The 26,101-nt window shown below is 40.1% G+C and overlaps 1 protein-coding gene and 1 pseudogene across 1 annotated transcript in view; one reads left to right on the top strand and one right to left on the bottom strand.

Annotated features, from left to right (window-relative positions):
• The window catches only part of GRM8 (glutamate metabotropic receptor 8), a 757,410-nt gene that overhangs the window by 147,475 nt on the left and 583,834 nt on the right, over nucleotides 1-26,101 (top strand). The window contains exon 2 of the mRNA XM_028104923.1: nucleotides 542-758. Coding sequence (XP_027960724.1) covers nucleotides 542-758 — 217 coding nt within the window. The remainder of the gene's footprint in view (nucleotides 1-541; nucleotides 759-26,101) is intronic.
• On the bottom strand, nucleotides 11,014-11,262 carry LOC114210635 (cytochrome c oxidase subunit FA4 pseudogene; annotated as a pseudogene).

Raw genomic sequence — 26,101 nt, 5'->3', positions numbered from 1 at the left:
GATTATATCAATAAACAGTGAATAGACTCGTAAAACTGTATATTTAAAGTAATTTACCGAAAGTGTAATCTTAAGATTGAAATGGTATCAAGTGTAAAAAAATCTCATATTAAATTCTCTGTTCATGATCGTGTAGCCTTTATGTCCTAAAGCTAAATACAATTTCAGAGATGACCTTTTCTGATGTGTGTATGCATTATACCTTCATTTTGGCTTCATTTTTGTGCCAGAACTTATCATCTATGGTATAAAAAAGAAGCAATAAAAAGCACAAGTGTTTTGCTTTGGCTTCACAACCTGAAGCAACACTAGGTTCTTTTTTGCTGTTTAGAAATGTGTTTTGAAAGAAAGTGAGCCTACAGACTTTTATAAAATACTAAATAAAAATAAAATAAAATTGGTGGTCACAAAACCATATTTTGGCTTCAGGCTGATATGGCTAGGTTACTGGTATAGCTTTGGCTACTTAGTCTCTTGTGTGACAATTCATCATTCGACAAGATTCCTTATGGGTTGAAATGATCTGTCACTTGTTTTGCAGATACCTCAAATCAGCTATGCATCCACAGCCCCAGAGCTAAGTGATAACACCAGGTATGACTTCTTCTCTCGGGTAGTCCCACCTGACTCCTACCAAGCGCAAGCCATGGTGGACATTGTCACGGCACTGGGGTGGAATTATGTGTCAACACTGGCTTCTGAGGGCAACTATGGAGAGAGTGGTGTGGAGGCCTTCACTCAGATCTCGAGGGAGATTGGTAAGCATATATTTATCAGATGACTGCATTTGGAGGCGACAAGTTGTGGAAGTCTGAGCTTCTCCAAGTGCTCTCTGATCTGTGTGGAATAATTAGAGCTCCTACAGATGCATGACCTAGGCTGTCCACTCTAGGGGGAAGTTGGGTTTATTATAAATGATTTTGTTGTTCATGGTCTATCAAGGTGACATTTTGGTGCTAATTTAGGAAATAGAGCTCCTGACTCAGGTGAACATTTTTTAAAGTTGTCTGTTTTGATGAGGGAGCTTGCTGGCACATTAGAGCCACTGTAAATTTGAATAAATGACATACTATTTGATTGTTCTAGGTGGAAGTTTACATTAGCAAGTCATTAAATTAAAAAAAAAAAGGCAGTGGAATTTAACATCCAACACTAGAGGGATTAAGACTGGTAATCATCTTAAACAATACTGAAGTAGCCCCGGAGCCTATACTTCAGCAATATTCTTATTGTCATATTTGACTTTTTGCATTTTTATTCTTACTTTATGCTCTGTAGCTTACAGTGAAGTGAAGGGCAGTATGTAAAATTTGGGCTAGAACAAGGTGCTGATGGGCTCTGTCCTGGGCTTTTTTTAAGGTGCTTATCTAAATCTCTAAAGGCATTTTACCATGTGTATGTTTAGCCATGAGGTTGTAAATCCATTCCATTATGTGAAAAAATCAGAACAAAATAAAAAACAACTTAAAGTGCAAATCTTACTGCTGACTGGTCAACAATATAATTAGTGGGTGAAAGGAGACATATTGTTACTTAACAAATCTAATTTTCTTATTGAGAATTACTGAATAAGATGTACATATTTTTTCTCTAAGAGTAATAATAATATTTTGTGGAAAAATTAAAGTGCCCCTTGGCTGTTTTTGAGTAATTTTGAACTTGAAGGAAGAAATTATATTGATAATTTGTTGTCTCTCTTGGAGGCTTCAGCTCAGGAAAAGACCATGGGAGTGATTTGGGCTTATCTAGAATTAGCAAGGACGGAGTCTAAAGTTATATTATTGGAATAAGGTTTCTCTTGAAAGACTTGAAGATGCTTGGGATCTGTTCTGCATTTACTAGGGCATGAAAATTTATTATACACAACAGTTAGTATATTTAACATTTATCCCAATGCTGTGCTATTGTGGAAAATGTAGAAAAGGCCTGGTGTCGTTGGACAGATTGGGATAATTGATTTAATTCAAGAACTGTCCACACTTGTTGTTAGTGTACATGATACCATACTCTTTGCTCTTTGAAATTTTAAATTCCATCATTATTTCTATAAAAATGATTCAAACATTCAATTAAACTTTAAATGATGACAAATTATATTATCTTCTTGCATAAGAATCCTAAGTTTTTCTTAGAGGAAATGCCCACTCAAATGAAAACAAAAGCTTCTGGAAGCAGGGTTAATGCATTAGTTAAGCAGCTGATGTCAGTTCTCACCAGAGTGGTAATTCAACAAGAGAAGGAAACTGATAGAGTATGTATTGAAATGATATGTTTTTTGCAGTGATACTGTACATTCTTCAACTACAGGTCACATTGTGTGCATGAAACAGATTGCTATGAAAAATTCAATACAGGACATAATTTGCCAGTTGTTGCAGAATCTGACAAAATGCATTGTTCCAAAAGTTAAGTGAGATCGCAGTTTTATTCTTTTGACTAAAAAAAGAAATACTTAGTTTTCACTTTTGGGGAGCATTGCTATACTTTGGTAATACTGTCACATAAAAGGATTCAGATGGTGCTGTTCATTATTCCTGTTTCTATCTTAGTCATTAGTATGGGAGAAAATAATTTTAGTGCCTTGTGTATGCTCCTGATTAGAGCAACACATTTCTTCAATGTTGATCCTTTCAGTATTCTGTGACTTGATTGGCTGTCCATTCTATTTCAGCTCTCACTTATCTGGGGAATGGAGGAGGGCTGGATTGTCAATTAATATGCAGAATACTGAAAAGGCCAAATTGGTACCACACTAGAGTATGCCATGGAATATATTAAATATCAAAACCATCCCTCATTTTAATGACAAAGATTTTTATCTAGAACAAAAATAGCTGAAAATTAAACCTTTTACATGACAATGATATTAATGGGAATAGCAAATGGTAGCAACTTAACCCATTCTGAAATGATCTGATGACTCTGATGAAAATTCATTAGTTCTGTAACATTCACTTCTCTTACTACAACATCGATGACATTTCTGTCACCATGTTAGTAGTGTGTTTTTAAAAATCTTAGTATCTTGACTGAGAAGGAGATGTATAAATTCATTTTGTGGAGTGTCTGCCTATTAATAAAATTATATATTTTCCCAATTCTTATAAATTTTCTTGTACTCTGTTCTGAATTTCTCTCTTTAGAAACATTGATTGCTAAGAAATTCCAGTATAAATTGAGGCTTCCAATGTTTCCTCTCTGATTAATTCAGATTATAATGGAACGATAAGGAAGTGAAAATCTGTTTAGTGATAAATTGCTTGTATGGTTTGATTAGAACATTTTTCATTTTAACTAATCTGAGACTTGGGGGAAGTGTCTGTGAATCTTGGAGAATCAAGAAAATGAGTGAATGATGGTCATGAACACAGACAGATGTCTGTGATGGCTCTTATCTAACCAAGATCATTCTAGGGAGAGCAGGACAGGAGTTACTTCATAAAATAAAGACAAATAGTCCCTTGATATCCAGCTATTATAGTATCAGCCCAAGGCATTCTTGACTATAGGATTTTTTTTTTAAAGGCAAAAACATTTGAGATCAGCAAATAGCACAACTTGATTAGAGCATATTTTGTGTCATGATGTATAGTAGACAAAATTGGAAGGCTTGACGTGGACACATAGTTGAGTATTCTACCTCCCAGAGAGGTAATTTTATTCATCTTCTAGACAATGAAGGAAACTGCTCGAGAGAGGGATCTATCAGAACATATTTAAGATTGTATTAATGAGAAGTCGAAGATGGGGAGACCAGTTGAGAGGCCTTTGCAATAGCAGTCTTAGCTTGATATAGGGCAGTGACAATAGAAATGGAAGAGGGAACAGACTTAGGAGATATTTGTGAGGTGGGGTCTAAGGAATAGGAATTGATTGGAAGTAGAGCTTGAGGGTAGGAAAAAAATTAAAGTTGAACTTGAAATTCTGAACCTAGGCAATTAGGAGAATGCAAGTGCCACAAATAGAAAAGAGTCAGTAAAATGGAGAGGTTGGTTTGGGATTGGATGGGAAATGTGGTTATTGTATTTGGTTACAGATACAGTAAATTGTAGGTACCAATACATATCTTTTTGGAGAAAAACAGCAAAGAATGTTTGTCTAGAGCTGAGAGGGGAGGGAACTGAGATATAGACCTGAAGCTCATTCTCACAAAATTGATAATTAAGGTGGGAAAGGTAATTGCTGAGGTAGATGATGTAGAGGGAGGATTGAAAGGGGCTGAGGATAGACTCTTGGGGGAGAAGTTCTATGTAAAGGTAAACCATAAAAAGACTAGGTAAGGATGCAGAGGAAAGGGAGCCCTTGTACACTGTTGGTAGGAGTGTAAATTAGTGCAGTCATTATGGAAAATAATATGGAGGTTACTAAAAAATTAAAAATAGAACTACTCTATGATCCAGCAACCGTACTTCTGAGTATATATCTGAAAAAAAAATGAAATCAGTATCTCGATAATGTATCTGTGCTCTCATATTCGTTGTGGCACATAATAGTCATAATAGCCAAGATATGGAAACAACCTAAGTGCCCACTGATGGACGAATGGTTGAAAAAATATACATAAGTAGAATATTATTTGGCCTTAAGAAAGAAAGAAATCCTGCCATTTGTGACAACGTAGATGAACCTAGAGGACATTATGCTAAGTGAAATAAGCCAGACACAGAAAGACAAATAGTACCGAAAAAGTTGAACCTGTAAAAGCAGAGGGTAGAATTGTGGTTTCCAGGGGTGAGGGAGTAGGAGAAATGGGTAAATGTTGGCCAAAGAGTGCAAGCTTTCAGTTATGCCAGATGAATAAGATGAATGTATAGAATGGTGACTATAGTTAATACTGTATTGTATACTTGAAATTTGCAAAGAGAGTTGATCTTAAGTATTCTCACCACACACACACACACACACACACACAAATAGTAACTATGTGAAGTGATGGATATGTTAATTAGCTTCATTGTGGTAATCATTTCACAGTATATACGTATTTCAAAACATCATGTTGTAAACCTTAAGTATATACAATTTTCATTTGTCAATTATATCTTAGTAAAGCTGAGGACAATTGATATAAATGGAAAAAAAGTGTGGGAATAATGGCCTAGGCTTAGCAAAGCTAAGATTAAGAATGGCAGAGTGTTACCTTCTCTTGATGGGTTTGTGGCTCTGTGGGGACTCTCCGTCTCCTTTGAAGAAGATTTCCATGATGGGAGATGGTAGGAGTTCTTGAGGAAAAAGTCAGGGATATTGAGCTGATTTTCATAGGAGAACAGGAACTTTTGCCAGAGAGCATAGCTGAACATGTGTGGTACAGTGGCAGGAATCAAGGGGTGTCCTTGAGGGGGTGCATTAGTTCCCTAGGGCTGCCATAATAAAATGTCACAAACTAGATGGCTTAAAACAACGGGAATGTATTGTCTCGCAGTTCTGGAGACCAGAAATCTGAAATCAAATTGTTAGCAGGACCATGCTGCTTCTGAAAACTGTAGGGGGGAATCCTTCTTTTCCTTTTGTAACTTCTGGTTTCTGCTAGTCATCCTTGGTGTTCATCGGCTTGTAGAGACATCACTTCAATCTCTGCCTCTGTCATCATATCACAGTCTTCTCCTTTCTTGTGTCTGTCTCTGTGTCTTCTCTTCTTATAAGGATCTCCATCATATTGGATTAAAGGTCCACCTACTCCAGTATGACCTCATCTTAATTGCTTTTGTGATCACCCTATTTCCATATAAGGTCACATTCTGAGGTACTGGGTTTAGGATTTCAACATACCTTGTTGGGAGACACAATTTAATACCCATAGCAGGGAACAGTAGTGAAGATGGGTGTACTTAGGGAGCTAACTAGCAGTGACAGGAATGGGAGGTAGACCAGGAAGACAATAGATTAGAAATGAAGATGAGAGGGGTGCTAAGTAGAAAAAATTTGGTTAAATGGAGAAACCTATAACAAAACCAGTTCAGAAGTTTCTTTTTGAATGTTACGGGATTTGAACCTCCCTATCCTGACTACTTGGGTAGATGGAGTGACCTAATGGATGATTCAGGGTTCCATACTAGGGTAGGTGGTGGGATCCGAGTCTGGCTTTCCTAGGCTTCTAGGTAGTTAAGAGCTTCCCAGTAGGATCACAGTGGGCACTCCCTGTGCAGTGATGAACTGGCCATTCAACCCCCCTGCTTTGTGTAATCCCAAGGTGCTGCTCTTTTCAATGACACCAGGAAAATTATGGACATCCAAAGAGTCCTATTGAGACTAATTTGTTTTTATTTTCCCTTTTGGGCTCTCTTGGCCTGAGGGAAGGGAATAAGCTCAGGTGCTGCTGTTTGTTAAGACTTATCCATGTTGCACACCCTCAGTTGTTAGGACCAGAGTCCTCTATTTCTGTCTTGTTTTAATTATTTGATACAATGTTTTCATTGATATTGTAATAAGGAGGTTCATAGTATATGCTTACATTTTTCCATAAACTCTGGGGCTTGCAGCTTGTGACTCAAAAAAATGACTTCCTTGAGTCTTTAGACAAGCTTTCACTTGTCATACCTTATTATATTATTTTTAAAAAGAAGACAGGATAATAAATGTTAATGCTACCACTATCATTATAAGGGGCAAGAAAGCTAAAGCTTTATCTTTGAAGATAAAAGGAATTTGTGAAAGCATTATATCTTTTCACTGTGGATTTGTTCAGTATGGCCACACACCTCCTTTAATCAGTCATCATGTTTATGAATGGCTTATTGAAGATGACAGGCCTGCGAGTCATCATTGCACACATTACCGGGGCCAGAATAGACCTGATTCTGTCAAATCTTCTAGCATACATGACTTTTTCTAATTTTTTTTTAACTTGCAAACGCTGGAAGCTTCCAACTATTGTCTGATATGTGTTTGGAATCTTAAAAATCTCAGAATTGGAAGGGATTGCAGAGGTCATTGGACTGGCACAATCTGTTTGAAATGTTAATGCAATAAACCAATTTAATTAATTCTTTTTTTGTGTATAAAATGACTGACACTTGCCAATAGTGATTTATTTTTTGGCGGGGGTCAAGTAATAAAGTCAGGGAGATTTCATTCCTAGTATATAATTGAAAAGTGCCCACTGATCATATTTTTAAACTATGTCAGTACCATTTTAAAAGAAAGCATTTTTTTTCCCCTCTTGGATTATAAACAAGAACCAAGTTTCTATTAGCTGAAATGGATTCACTTCAAGATTAAAACAAAGAATTTTCAATGACAGAAAGGAATACATAAAGCACAGCTTTTCCCCTCAGATGTTCATTGCTTTGGAAAAATGACTTCCAGCAGGCAAAAATCAATTTGACAAAAGTATTAATGTTGTAAAATACTATGAATGAAAGGAAACATTTAAATTCAATTGAAAATTTTACTTTATATTCCTACAGCTGAGTTCCATTGATAACACCAAATTTCAAGTTGCAAATCACATTTAATTAATATTAACACCAGGTAATTGGCAAGAATAACTTCAAAGGAGGGCTGAGGAAATTGCAAATTGGAACTGCAGGTGCAGTGATCCTGCAGAAGCTTTATAGGGATCCAAAGAAAGTGTATATGATTTTAACAATTACTGCAGAACCTGATCAAATAGAGCATCATTTCAAAGCTGTTCTTCACCTTGGCCTTTCTTAATATTTAGGGCTTAGGAACTGCTAAGTAGCAGCAGCTGCTGTTAATGTGAAATAGCAAACAACATTCAATAAGTGCTTTCAGACCTATGATTCTTAATGCTGTAGTTAAGTGTTTCGTAAACAATGGCAGTTTGATGCAGTGGAACCCACATTGGAGTCAAGAACTTGTTTAAATCTCTCTTCTTCAATTATGAGACTTTGAGGATTAATTTTCTTATCTGAAAAATGGGAGCCCTCTCCTCAGTGGTCATTAAATGATATAAAGCTGATGAATATTACTCATAAACTCTAACATGCTATTTGATATCAGGTATTACTAGTGAAAGGAATGGGGATAAAAGATGGATTTTTTCCCCAGTGTGTGGCAAATCTACATATTACGAGGGTAGTAGATGTACTGCCTGGTGTGTAGGATAAATAGCCAGAGAGGGCTTGACTTGATTCATTAATTACCTTCAAACTTATTTATGTCCTTCCTAAGAGATCATAGAGATCAGAAAGGAGGGTTTTGTGAAGCTCCTGACACCTTCCCCTCTTTGTTCTCCTTATTAGTCTCCATAACCACTATGGTAAGTCTTCTACCCTAAGTCTTATTCTTGTCAGGTGACACAATGTTACTTATTGTGTCACCTGACAGTTGTCTTTGCTTGGGTCTGGTTGTTTAGTTGCCACTTAGAAGAGTTGAGGTTTCAGGACAAGTCTGGAATATCTTGCCTTGTCTTCAGAGATGTGCTCCTGTAGGTCCCTTGGCACCACTTGGCACTCTGACTGTAATCCTGACCTCTCTGTATCCATCTTCTCCCAGATTGTGTTTTTCTCAGGGGATAGACCCCCCCCACCACATACCCACCCCCATGCCAACATCCAGCAGAGTGCCTGGCACATAACAGATGCTTTATGAATGTCTGTTAAATGACCATTGTCACCAGATTCATGGATGTGTTGGTATTGTGACCCTAGACGGCAGGCTTGCTCAGGCTCTGGGATCTGAAAGGGAGAGATGTTTCCAAGAACGGTTTATCCATTTTCTTTCCTAATGTGTAATCGAAGTGGGAAACTTCAGGGACTTCCATACTGTTGAGCCACTTAGAATTCAGTTTTTTCTTACTGGCAAATACCAAAGCCTATAGTTTGTAGGTGGAGACCACCTCTAAGCTCTCAGGTCAGACAATGCTAGGGAGTAATTAAATACTTATCTTGAGCTGGGTTTGAGTTCCAGAATTGTCATATCCTAGCTCTGAGACCTTGGGTAACTTAATCTTGTTGTGCCCCAATTTCTTCATCTGTGTAATGGATTTAACAACTGTGCAAGATGTGAATGAGATCATACATGACGATGTGTGGCACATGGTAAATGCTCAATCATTGTTAACCTGTTTGTGTTAGGAGTTCATTCTCACCAGTGGGTAACAAAGGAGGGGTCTTATTGCCCTGAATCTGTATCCAGTTTGCTTGATGAGCAAATAAGAAGGCAGAGTGAGGTCCGAACAAGTGCTCAATTAAAGGCCGCCAGTGCTCCTTATTCCTGAATCTTGCTTTGTACCTCCTAGCAGTGACCAATCCTATTATTACTATTTTTTAGCCTGACTGATTTGTTACCTAGAATAGTGTTGGCACATAGTTGAATGCATGAGTTACTTAAATATCAGTCAGCCTTGGAACACTGTTCTCTTTCTCTTCCTTTTTCAACCTAAATATTAATCTATTCAGCTAGCATTTATTGTGCACACACCCTATATCAGGACATGCTTGTGCTAGGCTTAGGATATAGAGATGAATCATGGCTTCTGCTTCCTAGCTGGGCACTGTGTATCAGAGGACTCAGAGATGCAAGCAAACCATTACAAATGGATGTGATTGTTGCCTTAACAGAGGTATCATTTCTGGGCATTGCCCAAGAACACATTGCCCCAAAAAGGGCATCCTGCAGTTCATGTAACAAAAAGACCCTGCATAACACAGTGGAGGGTGGCAGTCTGTGAAACTTAAGCTGAAAGACGGTACACTATGTGATGGGAAGTGAAATTTAGATAACTCCAACAGAAACATAGTTTCCTGAAGAAGAGGCAGCACAAAGAATTGAATGTGGAATATACCGACTTTGTAATGAATGTTGTGCTTATTTGTGAAATGTTTAATAGCTGTAAAATGTATATAGCTTTTTGACCATTTTTATTTCTTGATCTTTTGTTGATTACTCAGGTGTATCCACTGATGGACAAGTGTATGACTTGCCCTCTCACATTAGCTCTTCTCCCTGATCACTCCTACCCAGCATCACCTATGCCTTTGGCAGTGTTTTCATCTTTGTTTAGTTCCTGAGTCTGAGCCAGGGCCAACAGTTTTCCTCAACCTCAGCCCACAAATTTCCAGGTTTTGAAATGTTTTGACCATGATAGACTCTGTGCCTGGTGGTTCTAGGGTGAGCCCTGATCCCCTCTCTAGGTCACTGCAAACCTACTGTATTATCCCATCCTTGACTCATACTCTGGATCCCTGGGAATGGGGCTCTGCCCCCGACTCTGAACTCTGAGGTTTGGGCCATGACACACTGCTGATTCCTTGTCAACTCTTTCACCTGATTGGGTGGGGGTGTCCAGGCCTGCCTATATTCTTGCACAGCGGTTGCAATCTGACTCTGCATAAAGTTGCTGAGCACAGCTCTACCTGTAGAGTGGGCCCCTGATGTGTCCTGGGGTCCCTGACCCTCTCTGGCTTGTTGCCTTTACATCTCCCACATCCTTTTAGTGTCCTATCCCTAGAATAAGAGAGCTTAGCCTCAGATGATGGTGTGAGGTTCTTTTCCAGAGATTGCCAGGCAAATTCTTGGGAAGGGACAGGATCTGTCATTTCAGTAGCACAGTCCCTGTTTTGAGTTATTTTTTCCTGCTACCTAACTCTCATCACCAACTATATTACTTTTCTAGGGCTACCATAACAAAGTACAGCAAACTGGGTGACTTAAACAACATCAGTCTAGGCTCAAGTCCTAGATCAAGGTATCTGCGGGATTGGTTCCTTTTGCTCACTGTAAAGGAGTATTTGTTCTATCCCTCTCCCCTGGCTTCTGGTGGTTTGCTAGCAATCTTTGGTGTTCTTTGGCATGTAGACATATCATTCTGATCTTTGTTTTCATCTTCAAGGTATTCACTCTGTGTGTGAGTGTGTGTGTGTCCAAATTTCCCTTCTTTCTTTTTTTTTCCCAAGTTTCAGATATTTATTATTCAGTGTAAACCCCAAAACAATACACCAACCTGATTTGTGCATTTAGAGGGGAAATATTTCCTGGATAAGTGGAAAATTGTGTGGATGGCTTCTGGAAGACCTTCATTCTAAGCAGCTTTATAGTGAAACATTTCATTTAAAAGTCTGGACCTTCTTTCTTCAGTTTGCTGTAATCTACATTCACTGAGTAGAACTTGTATTGATCATTGGGACCCAGTTTGTTCCAGGGTTCTGGGTTATTCTTCCTATCCCAACTAACATCTGGATTGAACAATGCCAGGCGCAAGACATACAGTGCTGCTCCAGTACCTCCTGCCCCAATAAATACGAAGAGGGGGCTCAAGCTCCAGTGCTTCTTGGCCTGACCAATGATCTGGCATAACATGGTTGTGGCAGAGGCCTCCTGTCCAGGAGAAGAAAAAACCAGACGTGGAAGGCCCGGCACTAAGTAATCCCTCCAAATTTCCCCTTTCTATAAGGACACCAGTCATATAGGATTAGGGGCCGACCCTAATCTAATATGACTTCATATTAGATGACTTCATATGAGTATGATCTCATCTTAATCTCATTTGTAACGACCCTTAATTAATTACAACTGCAATGAAAATAAAGTAACATTCTGAATTACTAGGAGTTATCATATGAGTTTTTCTGGTACCGTTCAATCCATAACACCAACGATGGCTGCTGGATTTATGGGGTTCTTTCTGAATCAAACCTACATTAGTCCTGGTTCTTTGGATTCTGGGCATTGGGCTACTCAGTTTCTCCTGAGGCATCAGCTTTTATAACCAGGTTAAGCAACCTTGTTTCCCCTTGTCCTTGCAGCTGGTCTCTGCATGCCTCAAAACTGAATGCCCGAGTCATGACAAGTGTGTGCTTCTCCTCCTTTGCCTAGCCCTAAAGAAATCACATTCTTTTATTTCCTTTTCCAAAGTAATTTCCTCATTAAAGCCATTCTGCTTGGAAACTGTAGCACTAGATGGGAGCTTTAAGGTGCAATTTGTACTTCACTGTGTCGATAGGAGAACATAATATAAAAATACCCTCCTGCAGAAATGAAGAAGCATCAGAATCCATTTATGTCATTTTTGTAGGCCTGAAAAGGTTGGCCTGAGAATTAGGAGTGTGTTTTCCCAGTTTATTCTATTACTTATCAACTAAGCACTAATTATGGTTTCCTTGAAAATAAATGGCTCAAGAATAGTACAATCAGTTTGTTGAAATAGGTGCCAGTTATTTCCTGGGTCGTGTCCCTTAGCAAAACCATGCTGCAGAGTCTTTGTTCTCTAACTTCTGCATGTTTGACAGATACTGGGCTTCTTTCTTGGCTTTTTTCAGTGTTACCTGACCAGAGCCATTCCATGACTCACTGGGGGTCCCACAAGGGGAAGGCAGGAGAAAGGAGAGAAAGTGAAACTCAAGTCAGCACATTTTGTTTCTTGTTAACAGCTCTGGGAAGAGGTTTGGTCAGGAAAGAATTTTAAGTAATGATTTAAACATATCTTCTGGCATTGTAGCAATGAGAGAGAGAGGGGAAAAAAGCCTCTCGTAGCAGCTCAGAGACACTTCCAAGGCTGTGGTACTCAGGGCCATGTGACTCTGGGGCCACATTTGCATCACGTATCACGGCTGGCATGCACATAATGGACTATTAAGGGAAAGTGGGATGCACAGAGTACATTGCCAGCCTTTTGTGTTTGATTTCGTGAAGGGCAACCAGTGTGTTCCCCTTCAAAATTACGCATGATGCTATTGCCAGAAGGAATCCTGCATTCGGTGGAACTATTCATGTGAGCTGATGTGACAGTTTATTCAACAAATACTTGAGTACCTACTGTGTGTGTGGGCCCTGTTCCTGGGAGGTTATGGATATGGTGTTGGACCAGTCAGACCTGGTTCCTGCCCTTGTGGGATTTCTAGTTAAGCTTACTGTCTTTACATTTCTCATGTTCTTTTAGTCTCCTATCTCTAGGCTATGGGAACTCAGCCTGAGCCAAAAACAGTGTGAGATGCCTGAGATTGAGAGTCCATGAAAATGTGGAGAAGGGGCCTGCATCTGTCACATCAATAACTAGATCCCCTCAGTGTTCTGGAGGCTTCCATGGCATACTGAGAGGGAAGGGACATATGTTTGGAGGAAAAGTACACATGTATGTGTTTGTGTGGGTGTGCAGAGGGATAGACCTGGACCAAGGAGGGAGACAGGCCCGCTCCTTGGGGCAGGTGTTTGGGAGCAACACCAGGTGCCAGTGGGGTGAGTGCCATTCAGGCATACAGAGCATAGATCAAGAAATTATGTTCCCAGGTGAGTAATGTGAACTTCCTGCCGTGTGGCACGCCTGGAATTCCTGACTTCCCCTACATTGGTCTGGTTAATGTTTCCTTATTCTTCTGTTCTCAGATTGTTTCCCAGAAGTCTTCTCTGATCTCCTTTCCTTCTCCCAGCTAAGTTAGGGTTCTCTTCTCTGTGTGCTGTCAAATAAAAATGAATCTAGACATGGATAAGGAAAGACTTTATTCAGAAGAAAGACTATTGTAATAGAGAATGCTCCTATTTCAGAAATCTGCAAACATGAAAAAATCGAAGGGGAAAAAGTCTTTTCTTTTACAGGGTGGAGAGGAATAAGCAAAAGCTTAATGGAGATTTTTAAAAGGGAAGTTTGGGCAAGCAAAGGGGAAATGACTAGTGATGTCTGATAGGAAAGTCTCCTCTTGTGGTCAACCAATTCCCCAGGGAAACTAATAAGGGGACATGTTCCATTTTTCAGTGCTTGCTCAGATTTGGGGGCAGACAGAGTTCTGAGGCATGTAGGAAGGAGAGAAGCCTGATCTAAGTTTTGTCAAGACAAAGTAGAAGGGGCAACTATGAACACTTGGTCAGTTTCCAGGTACTTTACAAATAGATATCTTACCACTTTGTATTTTAATTACTTCTTTGTCTTCCTTCAGAGGTAGAGAGCATACCTTATTTATCCTTGTATAGTACTGTGGGTCTAGAAGAGGTTCTAACAATGCTTGTTGAGTGAGTAGATAAATGAGCACAAGGCAGGTAAGTGTATCCTGGTGACAGGATATCAGGAAGGAGGTAGTTTGGAAGATGTAGGTAGATGGACAGGCTAGCAGTCCACATGGAAGGGGGTGCACCCTGCCTAGGGTCAGGATTCAGCATCACATCCTACCTTCTGGCATTTGGGAGACTTGGGGCCTGGGCAGCAGGATGGCTCTACAATGGGAAGTTTCATGGGAAGGAAGGAGAACTAGGAAACCAGAGTTCAAGACCAGGTTTAAGTTGGGAAACAGAAGCAGTAGCTTAAGTAGATGACAGCATGTTTGATGCCCAGATTGGTGAACTTGATTCTGAGAACCAGAACCAGATACGACCTATAGTTCTGGTGGGGCAAAGTTGAGTTAAGGTTTAGAGCTCTGCGAGGTCTGACAAATAGGTGGATGCAACATCAGAAAGTAGGTAAATGTGTTGAATGTATTACTCCTCTTTCAACTGCCTTTGAGTGTTCCGGGTATAAGTGTGTGGTATGATTCATGACTGTAAGATGTCCTAAAGGTATATGGCTTCTGGTATTTAGAGCCATGACTTTGGGCCCTGGGGAGCTTGTTTATTCCTGATTCATTCGACAAATGATTGGAGCCAATATGAGGTTCCAAGGATTGTGCTAGGTGCTGAGAATTCACATATGTGGTCTTTGGCCTCACAGGGCATAGATTCTAGTGAGGAGACTGATTTTAAAAGAAAGCCAGTAAACAAACTAATAATTATAAATTCAAGCTGATAGTTATAAATCGTGTCTAATTAAGAAAGAAATAAATGCATGTTTACAGTTTATTTGTGAGATATGTGGGAAGCTGGTGTGGCTAGAACCCAGCAAGGAAAAGGGTAGCAGCTCATGAGATGAACATCAGTCAAAGGCATGATTGACTGGTTTTGTAGACCATGGCAGAATGTGTGGATTTTATTTTCAAGCAATGGAAAACCTTTGAAGGCATTTGATTTGGAGGGTGGCATGGTATGATTGAGATTTTAAGGGGATCATGTGTAGGAACTGGATTGCAGGGCAAGACGGAAGCTGAAGATGAATTAGAAATTCATTGCAGGCAAGGCCTGAGGTTGGCTTGGACTAGGGTGGGGGTAAAGGCAGGGAGATGTGTGAGTTGGCTTAGGCACAAGTACAACAGAAGTTCCGGGCCTGGGGGAGTAAGGCGACTTGCTGCTATGGGCATCTAAGCCACTGAAACAAAAGTCCTTTAAGACGTGTTGGCCAGCAGCCGGGTATGTCCTGGGGCACTTAGATTGGGATGGGTGTGTCCCGCATGACTGGGCGGCTCTCCTAAAAGGGTATTTCTTGGTGGGGGGGGGGGGGGATGTCAAGTGAATTATTTCCTGGCAAAATTTCACTTCAACTAATACTTAAGTGAAAAAGAACAAAAAGGTAAGTGTCCCCCAGGTTGCTATTATCTTTTTTTTTTAAACAAAATCCATTTAGAGATCTTTATTGCTGTTTTTCCTGAGTGCTAGGAGGACCTGAAGTTTAGAGTGTTCTTGTTAATATTTTTGAACATTTTCTTCTTTACTCATATTTCTTGTTGCTATTTTACTCATATTACTGATTCATTTTAAGACTCATTAATCATTATGCAGTTTTCTGAACATTTTTGTGCTCTTGTAATACAGTGGTGATTCTGGAAACACTCCCGAGTCCACATAGTCAAGGGTCATAGAAATGGGTGATTTGACACTTTGGTCTCTAAAAATTAGGTTTAGTACATCTTTCATTTAAAGTATGCAAAATTATGATTTGACCTGATAACTTTTGATTTGCAAATTCCAACATGCATCATATCTATTAAATGTGCATATTTGCTTACCAAAGTCTCAATAAAGCTTCAATGGAAAGTGGAACCTCTCTTGCTCACCACCCCCACCCTGTCTTATTGTTTCCAAATCCAAGACTCTCCTTAGAATAACTCATTGAAAACCAAGGGAAAATCGTGTTCTTTTTACTACCACTTGCTGTTTTTCTTTTGAGGTCGCAGACTTTGGTTTCTGCAGTCATGTTTCTCATCTTTGCCTTGCCAAGCTGCAGGGAGAACAAGGAGACAATGTTCTTCAAACAGCCTAATTTCTTACCTTTCCTTCCTTCTCCCCTCACTCACTGTGTTCCATGCCACACCTTATGACCTGAACATTTTTTAATGTGCCTGTGTGGATTCTCTTCCATTTTCTGGAAATCCTGCATCCTCCATGTCTGCCTAAAGCTATTTTTGTTCTTTAAGACCCAGCATTAATGATACTTAGTGAAGCCTTCCTGGATTCCCTTAAGTAGTGTTAGTTGAGCTCTTTTCTGAGATTGCAACACTTTGTACACACCTTTAGTAAAGAGAGCATTTATTTCACTGTCTCCATCTGGACTCAAACCAATGAGGGATTTTGGGGTTCAGAAACTTAGAAAGTCTAGGAATAAATCTGACTTCAGGTAGGCTCAGCTCTGCATTTTAAAATGAAGTCAACAGGAAGGAGTTCCAGCTCTGAGTTCTGCTTTCTTGCATGTTGGCTTTATCCTCAGGTTTCTTCCACGTGGTGGGAAGATGGCCACCAGCAGCTGTGGGATTATATACTGCCAGTTTCCCAGAGCTGCCTTAACAAATTGCCACACACTGTATGGCTTAAAACAACAGAAATTTATTCTTCCACAATTGTGGAGCCAGAAGTTGGAAATCAAGGTGTTGGCAGAGTTGGCTCCTTCTGGAGGCTCTGAGGGATAATCCATTCCATGCCTCTCTCCAAGTTTTTGGTGGTTGCCAGCAATTCTTGGCATTCCTTGGCTTGTGGCTGTATAACTGTAATCTCTTTCTCCATTGTCACATCACCTTTCTCTCTTTGTGTTTGTGTATTTTTTTCTGTTTCTTATAACAACACTTATTGCTGGAGATAGGACTCACTTTAATCCAGAATGTTCTCATCTTGCATTTCCTCCCTTAATTATATATGCAGGGATCCTTCTTGCAAATAAGACCACATCCTGAGTTCTAGATGGACATGTCTTCTGGGAGTATACCATTCAACCCACTCTGGCAATCTTAGTTCCCTCCCATCAGTTCCAGCAGAGGTCTAGGCTTGGCCCCACCTTGTTGGGTTATAGTCCATCACTCAAGCAACCACTGTGGGCTAGGGAAGGCACTGTTCACCTTGGACTTCACATGAGTCACATGCCCATCTGGAGCTGGGAGGAGGCAGGTGGGGTAAGCCCCACTTGAAACACAAGGTCAAAGCCAGAGGGAAGGGTCAATCCTCAAAGCTAAATTGAGGTGCTCTCCTAGAACAAGGAGAAAAGGCTGCCAGGCAAGTGAATTGCACAGATGTTCATGGCACACACTGTGTGGTGCCCGTCTGTTGACATCTCTGCCTTCCACCTAGACTGTGACCTTCTCAGGGGAATCAGCAACCTAGTCTTATTCATCCGTGCCTGGGGCATTGGAGAACTCTATCAACGTATGTTAAATTAAGTTAAAGAAGCTAAATTTTCCTGAAAAATTGGACTTAAAAGTAACCATGAATCATAATATTTGTCAAACATAGGTTTGGCCTCCATCTAAACAACAACAAATAAAACAGTTTCAAGGACAAGAAAAGGCTTCTGTTGAGGTATTCTCCTCTACTTTGAAAAGGATCTGCATTTTGTCCCGCCTCTCTCGGCCCTAGTGTATTGGTAACCAAAGGATTAACCCAGAGGCTTCATGCTCACTGATGGGAGTCATGTCTACTACTCAGCCGTTGTCTGTGGCAAGATGAGGACTGCCCACCACCACCACTAATGGAGTTCAATCTGTGAAAATAGCACAGATCATACAACACTCAGATTGCTGCCTGATAGGGCCTCTCAGGTATGGGCCAGTTCTGAACACCAACTAATTGGACAGAAATCAGAGCTCAGGTCAGAAGGAAAGAACTAGAACATTCTGTCTGGCTGTCATAAACATGGCTCAATCCTGTTTTCAAAAAAGGTATTTTAGTTCTTTCTATGGTTTCTAAATCAATGACTTTTTAGTTTCTTCATTAAAAAAGGAATCTCCCCCCAAAATGGAATTATCTGTGGGACTGTCAAGTAATATGGAAGCCTTTTGTGCTCTATGAGTCTTGAGAGAAAAGCACTCTGGGGAAGCCCTATTATTAAGATCTGACTTAAAACGTGTAAATATAACTGGCATATTGAATATAATACATTGTGCCACTTCTTTATTTTAAAATTACAACTGCTTTATTTTAAGTAACTTTATTTTTAAGTAGCATTATTTTTCTTCTTCCTACTAATTCTTTAGATGTGATGGTCTAGTTTCCCCAGCACTCCCCTCTGGAGGGTATCTTGGTCTCATGCTTTTAATTCTCTAGTCACTTCTAAATATATGAAAAGTCTCATTTCAGTTATTAAAATGTCCAGTCCAATGGAATAAAACTTTGAAATTCAGCAAACTGAAAGTTTCTCCCATCCCACAGCTTGGGGCTGCTTTAGGCTAGAACCCTGCAGTGGCAAAGGGGGTTGGGCTATGGCTGCCTTTTTCTCTGCTGCCCTTCTGTGCCTTTTCTCCCTGTGCCCCAACTTCCTAGTCCTACTTTAACATCCTGGAGTGGTTAATGAAGCACCAGCAGGGGTATTCCTGGCTTGGGATGGCTACAGTATCTGTCCTTAATTTATGGTGTTTTCTCCTTTTTTCCCCATTTAATTTTTCCTTGGAGAAACCTTGATTTTCTCCCTGGTGTTTGGTATAGGGCCCTCCATGTGGGTCACCATATGCTTTGGGTCTTGATCTCAGCAGCATGAACTTGTAGTTCAGCTTTTCTCTCCCTTGCTTGTAAACAAAAAGCTGGAGGTAGGACTTGATTAATGAACGTGGAACAGGAAACTCTGGTTTCTTTTATATATGCTACGATAGGAGACGTCCCCTGGTCACATTGGATGAGATGTATTGCATGCTGGCTGTAGGCAAGGCACTGTGACAGGCATCAAGGAGGGGCACAGAGATGGATGTGATATGAGGTAAGATTCCAAGAACTTAGAGACAAGATGAGAAAAAAAAAGAATTTCTGGAGGGAGATGCAGGTCATGAGTTGTGTAAGTGCAGAGCATGAGGTGATTGGTTCCAATCAGGAGTGTTACAGGAGGGCCTTCTAGAGGGGATGCACTGGGCTGGGTACTGAAGGAAGAGGGCATGTAAGTAGTTGGAGACCAAGCGGGTAGACGTTAGCATTTCAAGCAATATGTGCTCCATGGAGTTCAGGATTTCTATTGATAAATGCACAAGATTGCATTGGAATTCTCAATTATAAAAATAAAGTTTAATTTGCTTCCTCTGGCATACATGCCTTTGTTATTTTTCCTCATTTCAATTTTATGATCAATTTTATGGACCCGGTCCATCAATGGGATTTATGTTTTTGATTTCCCAACATTTTTGGTATGCATTATTTTATCTCATACCTTTTCCATGTTGGTGGTAATAAAGACTTGCTATTCTGTTCTTACTTTGAAACCTTCAGTGGTCTGAATGTCACTGTCATTGGAACTGTGGTGTTTCCTTCACTAGCCTTCAGTAGCAGCGATTCCTAAACAGGGACCAAGATGGGTGAGTGTTAGTGGTGGGACAAAAACACTTCTCAATAGTCTCAGAATGGGCCATGGTGATTAGGGCCTGCAATCACTATCTCCCTCAACAATTTACCTTCTCATCCTTTCTGTAGGTGTGGCACAACTGTGTCACTGTTTTATTTTAATGACTTACAGAATCTAAGGCTTATTACAACTTCATGTCCCCACATTGTTGATGGTTTTGTGTTTGCAGAGAACTATAAAGCTATCTCCTCTATAATGAAGGTGGCTTGTGGTTTCATGTGTTGTTTACCATAACTAACAAGGTCTGGAGTATACCTAAAGTTCCCCAGTTTACTCCGACAGTTCAATTACTCAAGTGCATAGCTGTTGGATACAGCAAGAAGACTATAGTTCAGCCTATCTCTTCAAAAGATTCTACCCCCTAACCTGTTTTGTATCTGAAGATCTTTGTGTTTGCAAGTGCAGCCCAGTCTAGCTCTGTACATTTTCATTATTCTGGCAATCATTCCTTTCTTGGATACCAACTCTCCTTGGAGGTTGGGAAACTTTTTTTTTTTTAACCCTTGCAAGGCAAAAAATATCGTATAATCCTTTCCAAGGAAAAATGGGGCTACTTGCTGCATCTAGATACCTTCAGTGATTTTTAAGCTCTGTATTACATTATGAGATTACAAGAATTTTTTTTTTTTATCCATTAAGGGGTGAGGGGACCACAAATGTGATCTGTAGAAGGTCATATTTCTGCTAAGGTCTCTTAATACTTTTATAAAGTACCTGGTCTCATATATCCAGGTACTATGTAGTTAGGTGTCGAGGTTACCAACATGAACAGAACACAACACTATCTTCTGGGGATTTACATTCTAGACTGGGAGTTACTTTCTGTGGTTGGAAAATTTCTATACTGAGGCTCTGGGAGGGAATGTATGAAAGTACTTTGTTTTGCCCAGAAATCTCGGGAAACACTCTCATGAAATGTTGTTTGAACTGATTTGGGGATAAAGGCGGCTGGCATTTGAAGCAGAGGGGGACAGCATTTGCAAAAGTGTGGAACCAAGAAAGAGTATGGCAATTTTAAGGGAGCGCCAATGTTTTTGCAAGGCAGGGTGCAAGGAATCTGGGGGTTTATGGGTGGATGATGGGAGATGAGACTGGAAAATAGATGAGAACAGGCTTGTAAGGGACCTGTTTACCAAACCAAGGAGACAGGCCTATTGAAGGATTTAAAACAGGGCAGAAACATGGCCAGGTTTGTGTTTTAGGGAGGCCCCTCTGACAGCAGGTTGAAAGATGGGCAGAGAAACCCAATCCATCTGTAGGCAGCAAGATGAGTTAGTAGGTTATTGCAATAGTCCAGGCAACAAGTGACAAGGCCTTAAATAAAACTGTGGTAGCGAGGATGTAGGTGAGATGACAAATAGGAGAACTGTTAGGGAGTAGAATCAGTAGGTTTTTGCAAGCAATTGGATGTACAGTGTGAGAGAGAAGAGAGAGTCAGCGATAACTCTCAAACTTCTGACAATTATGTGGATGATTGTTATTAATCCAAATGAGAAAAACAAAAGGAAATGTTTTAGAGTAAACTAATACCTTTAAAAATATTATTGAATACATTCTACAGGGATGTTTTTGGATGAGATTAATGTTTACATCAGTGGATTTTGAGTAAAGCAGATTGCTTTCCCTAATGTGGGTGGACCTCATCGAATCAGGTGAAGGCCTGAATAGAACAAAAGATTGGCTTCCTCCCAGCAAGAGGGAGTTCTGCAGCAGTCTTCAGACTTGCACTGCACCATCGACAGCTTTTCTGTGGGTCTCCAGGCCACTGGCCCACCCTGCAGAAATTGGACTTGCCAGCTTCCATAACTGCATTAGCCAGTTCCTTAAAATAAATCCCTAACTGTCTACCTCTCTTCCTCTCTACCTGTCTATCTACACATCCTATTGATTCTGCTTCTCTGGAGAACCCTGACTAATACAACAGGCTTTGAGGCCATTGGTCTGGCAGTTGCCCAGTGATACCACTATGTGTTGACATTAGGTAGGTGACTTCTCTAAGACTCATTTCCCTCATTTGTAAACTGAGGATAACAATAGCCTTCACCGCTATGGTTTTTGTGATGATTAAAAAAGAAAATCATATAAAGTTTTAAACTTGAGGTCTAGCATGCAGTAAGCTCTTAAGAAATGTTTGCCATTATTATTATAACCAAGGAAACATTTCCACATTAGTGTTAATGATAATAAAAGCTCAGATTGTTACCTTTCCCAGGAGGGATTTATGTGATAATAGGGATCAGAGTTTTCCATTAGAAGAATTAGCCTCTTAGCTTAATGCTTTGCACATTGAACTAATAGGCAAATGTTCATTGAAAAGTCTAATTGTTTCCCAGTACCAATGAGTAGGATCAGAGAACCACAGCAGATTCGAAAGGGAGAAACTGAGGTCCAGAGAGATGAATGACATAGTAAAGGCCATAGTATGAGTTCATGGAAAGTCTAGTACTGGGACTCAGGTGTGCTGGTTCCTATCTTGCGCCTTTTCTCCTGAAGCAGAGGCCTATCCTTGAAACCAGGCCATGTAGCTAATCTCCAGGCTGCCAAACCAGCCCAATTTAGAGAGAACTATATTTTATATTCTCCTTTGTTCAGGATAGGCACCTGATGACTTGTTTGGTAAAATCCTTACAGGTCTTAGTCCTGAATGGACCAAAATGTATAAAGGCATTAGTATTTTTTTTTTAATTAAATAAAAATGTTTTCAGGGTTATCAGCCTATATGAGTATGGAACAAAAGAAGACAAGGAGTCATATATTTTTTCCCTTCCTTTTCTCGTCAAACACTTGCACACGCAGCGTGTGCTCACCGTGGGCACACCAGTTCAGTGTTTACTCTCATTTTAGCTCCCTGCCATTTGTCCTCTTCTCTTCTCATTCTAGTGAAATTACTTTGTTGGAGGTTATCTCTCAGAGACCAAGTCCAAGGCCTTTACTCAGTTTCCTTCCTTCTTGATCCTTCGGCATCATCCACCACTGCTGATCCCTTCTTCTGGAAACTGCCTCCCACCCCAGTGGTAAATGTTTCTGAAGGAACTTTTCTTGGCAATCTCATCCAGGCTTTCCCTTTCAACTATCATCTGTGTGCTGATTGCTCCCCAAATGGTATCTTCACTTCTGATGTCTCATCCAAGCTATAGACTCACACTCTCTCATTCATATTTATCTTCCCTCCCTTCTTCCTTTTCCCTCTTCCCTCCCATTCAGGGCCAGATGCAGTACTAGGAGCAGAGGTTACATACGAAGGCCACAGGTTTTGCCTTTAGAGCTCAGGTTAGCGAGAGGGGAGTCAGATGTTGGTTCCTACAATCACAGCAATTCTAACAATTTGAAAAGTGCAGATGAAGATGTGCCTAAGATTCTGTGGGAACATAGGTAAAGAAATATCATGAATGATTAATTCTCTCTGGGCAGGGCTGATGTCAGTGTTGGTTTCATGAAGCCAATAGGAGTTGAATTGTGAAGAATGGGAAGGTATTGGCCAGGTAAAAAGGGCTCTAGGGATCATTCAATTGCACAGGTATGGAGAGGCATGTATTTGCAATGGCAAGTTGTTCAGTGTGACTGAGCTGCAGGAATTCAGGCCGGGGGCTGGGGAGATGGGTAAGTGAGAGAGAATAGGCTGGGAATATGGGCAAAGGCCAGCTCAGAGAGGACCTTCTGTGCTGTTCAAGGGAGTTTTAACTGTCTCTCAACATCTCTAATTAGCATTTCATTCTTATCATCTCTCAGACTGAAGTGATCTCTTACTTCAAATATTTCTGTTGACCATACTAATTTTCAGCTAATGAGGAGATACCTAGTGGTGGGTGTTTTGTTTACACACTGAGTACATTTCTGGTAAAGGGAAGAAAGGCTGCTTTTGATGGCAAGCCTTGGACCCAATCCAAAACTGGCTTAGATAACAAGTGCATTTATCTTCCTACCTAACAAGAAGGCAGGAGGTATGTCAATTCCAGGGTTGGTTATGTCAATGCCCAATGAAAGCAGCAAGGATTTAGCTTCTTTCCATTTTTCTGCTCTACTGTCTTTAGCACGTGGGCTTCCTCCTCATCCTCCTGCCCTCCTTGTCTCATTGTAACAGGTCTAAGTATTTCATGTAAATGACAACATCTGTAGAGAAACAACAGGAGATTTCTCTTTATGGTTATTTCCATTTTTTTTTTTTCAAAATCAAAAGAAAAAGTCCTTTCTTAGAAACCTCCAGAAGACTCCCTATCATGTCTTTTTGGCCAGAATTCTTTCACATGCCTCTTTCTAATTCAGTACTTAAGTAGGGAATAGAAATACAATGATGGAATTAGATCATGCATTCTCAATGGTGGCAGAATTGCCATCATAAGGACAAAAATTGGTTTGGGTTGTGGAGGGGTTTAGTTTTCTATGCTACTATTACAAATCACCAAAAACTTAGTGGCTTAGAAACTACAAAGACCTATCTTACAGTTCTGGAGCTCAGAAGCTTAAAATGTGTCTCACTGAGCTATAATTAAGGTGCAGGCAGGACTGTGTTCCTTCTGGAGGTTCTAGGAGAGAATTGATTTCCTTGCCTTTTCCTCCTTCTAGAGGCTGCCTGCAATCCTTGGTTCATGGCTCCCTTCCTCCATCTTCGAAGCCAGCAATGATCAGCTGAGTCTCTTTCATGATCCTCTCTTCCTCTTTTCTGATCTTCTGCCTTCCTTTTCCCCATTTAAGGACTCTGTGATTACACTGGACCCACCAGGATAATCCAAGATAATCTCTCCATCTAAAATTCAGCAGAACAACAATCTCAATTCCATCTGCAACCTTAATTCCCCTTTGCCATATAACCTAACATATCTACAGGTCCCAGAGATTAGGATATGGAAATATTTGGGGAACCATTATTCTGCCTACCACAGGGACAAAAAAAATCTTAGATGTTACAACGGTTTGTTGTCCTCCAAAGGCCACAGTACATAAACAGATGTACAGTAGATCTGTGGTGTTAAAATTTCATGTGGAGGGAGTTGGGGAGTATTTGAGGAAAAAAAATGTCTACAAAGGCTCTCTTGGTGGGCAATGAGGGGAAAGAAGGATGAGAAATATTCAGTTAGACTAACTAAACTAAGATTCCCCAGCAGGGCTCAGGAGGGGCCACTGTGCTCTGAGGCAAACAACCAGGGCTACTGGAACAATCTACCAACAAGGAGGAAGGAGCGGTAGCTGTTGGGTCTACAAGTAAGCAGGATCTGCTCCAGGGGTGTGGTCTAAAGCTGAGGCAAGAGAAAGGGTTAATCAGTAACACAGTAATAGGCAGAAAGCCATTAACATTGGCAGGGATGAAGTCATGCAAAATCCAGATGGTTTCTGCCACTGTTTGTTCTTTCTCTCCACTATTTTTGACTTATTTTTATTTTTAAATAAGCAAAATGATGAGATATCTATCCTCAGCATCCAAGTTTGATTGTCACTGACTTTTTTAAAAGATATATAAATGATATTGCCTAATACTTCAGTTGTGCTTATATATGTCATGGTTAGATGGCTTGATGTAACAATATTTGGAAGATGAGATCAAAATGGCTGATTAGAGCACTGGGTGTTATACGCAACGAATGAATCATTGAACACTACATCAAAAACTAATGATGTACTATACAGTGGCTAACTGAACATAGTAAAAAAAAGAAATGTAGTAATTTTTTTATTTTTTAAATAAATGCTCTTCTTTCTATATGGACATCTTTTATTTTTTTCCTATTTCACTAACTGATTGTTTATCTAGAAGTTACCATTTGAAATTCCATTACTTCATGAACTGCTCACAAAGCTTTGGAAAATTACTGCTAATTCTAAAATAATTGAACCACTTATCATTACTCAGTCAAGAAAAATGGGCATTTATGTATGCTTTAGCAATACTTAGATAGGCTGTTACACCTCTTCCTTTAAAATGTTCTGATTGCAATGCAAATTGCAAGCTGTGATACCAGTCACTGAAAATTGGAAAGGCAACAGTCTCGTCTGGTTGATATCCTCTGTTGACAATGGGTACTTCTGATAGCTGTGCTTAGTCATCTTTGGATCTCTTTACTGAGAGGATCAGTGAGTGGTCTTTTAACTAAGGCCATATACTGCATTGTCATATAGTCATTCCCATGGCATGTGTGCCTTCTCTGCCTAACAGGAATTATGATTGCCCTCTGCTGCCAACGCAGTCTCTACCATTCTGTCAGTCTTGGTACTGAGATTGGGGGAGCTGCTCTATGATCACTGAACTCAATTCCATAAACATTATTAAATGCCTCTTCTATGCCAGGGTCTGTGTTAGGGGGACTAACAGGGAATGCTTGATGCTGCTATGGTCTGACAAAACGGATGAATAGGATGGTGGTGTGCAGAAGTGCCATGAAAGCACAGATGGAGGAGTGGAAAGAGGGATCAGGGAAGGCTGCAAGAGGAAGTGATATTTAATCTGGATCTTGTTAGGAAAACTGAAATAAAGACGTGCTATTTTAAACTATAGCCACTTTCTAAGGAGGTAGGAAGAAATTTGGATAAGCGTAGAACTGTGTT

This window comes from Eumetopias jubatus, unplaced genomic scaffold, assembly GCF_037043125.1.
Source record: "Eumetopias jubatus isolate StellerSeaLion01/CBP00866 unplaced genomic scaffold, mEumJub1_p1.0 scaffold_14, whole genome shotgun sequence".
In the NCBI taxonomy this organism is placed as follows: domain Eukaryota; kingdom Metazoa; phylum Chordata; class Mammalia; order Carnivora; family Otariidae; genus Eumetopias; species Eumetopias jubatus.
This window is presented reverse-complemented; position numbering and strand designations above follow the sequence as displayed.